The 1,122-nt window shown below is 37.2% G+C and overlaps 1 protein-coding gene across 1 annotated transcript in view; it reads left to right on the forward strand.

Annotated features, from left to right (window-relative positions):
• LOC103805596 (threonylcarbamoyladenosine tRNA methylthiotransferase-like) overlaps positions 1 to 735 on the forward strand; it is a gene marked incomplete at its 3' end in the record, with an annotated part of 7,817 nt that extends 7,082 nt beyond the window's left edge. Inside the window, exon 3 of the mRNA XM_009078251.1 lies at positions 571 to 735. Coding sequence (XP_009076499.1) covers positions 571 to 735 — 165 coding nt within the window. The remainder of the gene's footprint in view (positions 1 to 570) is intronic.
• Between the last annotated feature and the right edge of the window lie 387 nt (positions 736 to 1,122).

The raw sequence follows: 1,122 nt of genomic DNA on the forward strand, positions 1-1,122 counted from the left end.
GAGTGTTGTTAGCTGCTGGCCCAAGGAACACAGTTGACCATTTTTGCAGGCATTCATTGTTAATTATGTATCTTGGCTGCAGAGGATCTTCACAATCAAAATAAAGGCTTGTACAAAGAGAAACAAGAGCGTAATTTCTGTCCTGAAGCATTTACAGACTCAAAAACATTTTTTTTTTAAAAAAAAGGTGTCATGAGATAGACATGAAAATAGGAAGATTTACAGCACTCTATTAGAACTGTGTAGTACAAGTGCCCTTGGGAACTGTTTGAGTCTGGGTGCAAAAGCTGCAGCACAGGCCCAACTTTCTCAGCAATTTAAAAACAGTGACTCACAGAGTCAGTTGGGGTTGAAAGGAGCTGAGCTAACACTGCAAAGCTCTTGGAAGAAAGCAAGCTGGAGATCTTACTGGTCAGGTGTGTCAGGGGCTGTAGTGTATGCTGGTGACTAAAATGTTAAACTTGCAGGATTTCTCTGATGTTTATCAAAAATCTGGTTTTTTAGTGGAAACTAGAGAGTCTGATGTTCCTTGTGGCATTTAGTAACTATGTCTTTATCTCTATTTGGAAGGTTCTTGTGCCAAAGGATCCTCTGTTAATGGGTAAGATGGTAGAAGTGAATATTTATGAAGCTGGGAAACATTTTATGAAGGGGCAACCAGTGTCAGATGCAAGAGTTCACACTGCATCCATCACCAGACCGTTAGCAAAAGGAGAAGTTTCTGGTTTAACAGAGGTGAGTAAAAGACATTTTCTGCTTTACTACACTGGTAAAACAGCAGCTGTTCAAGCAAAATGATTCCATGCTATGTATCAGTTATTTTATAGTTCCCGTTTATATATGCATGATGCTTTAATCTTTTCTGACAGATTGAAATCTGAATTCAAAATATGATTTTTTTGGTGCCCATAGCTTTACTCTGCTGACTATAAAGGCAATAATACACTTGTTTCTTGTTTCAAGGTGCAAGATGGGGAAAGAACTTACTACAATTGATAAGATTTAACACTAGTGATTGTATAATTCAACATATTTCAGCTTAGTGGAAGGGTGAATCAGTTGACTTTTCATTACAAAGCTATTTTTTTTAAAATGTGTATTGATTACATGTCTGTTTAAACA

Source organism: Acanthisitta chloris, unplaced genomic scaffold (genome assembly GCF_000695815.1).
Source record: "Acanthisitta chloris isolate BGI_N310 unplaced genomic scaffold, ASM69581v1 scaffold2897, whole genome shotgun sequence".
NCBI lineage: Eukaryota > Metazoa > Chordata > Aves > Passeriformes > Acanthisittidae > Acanthisitta > Acanthisitta chloris.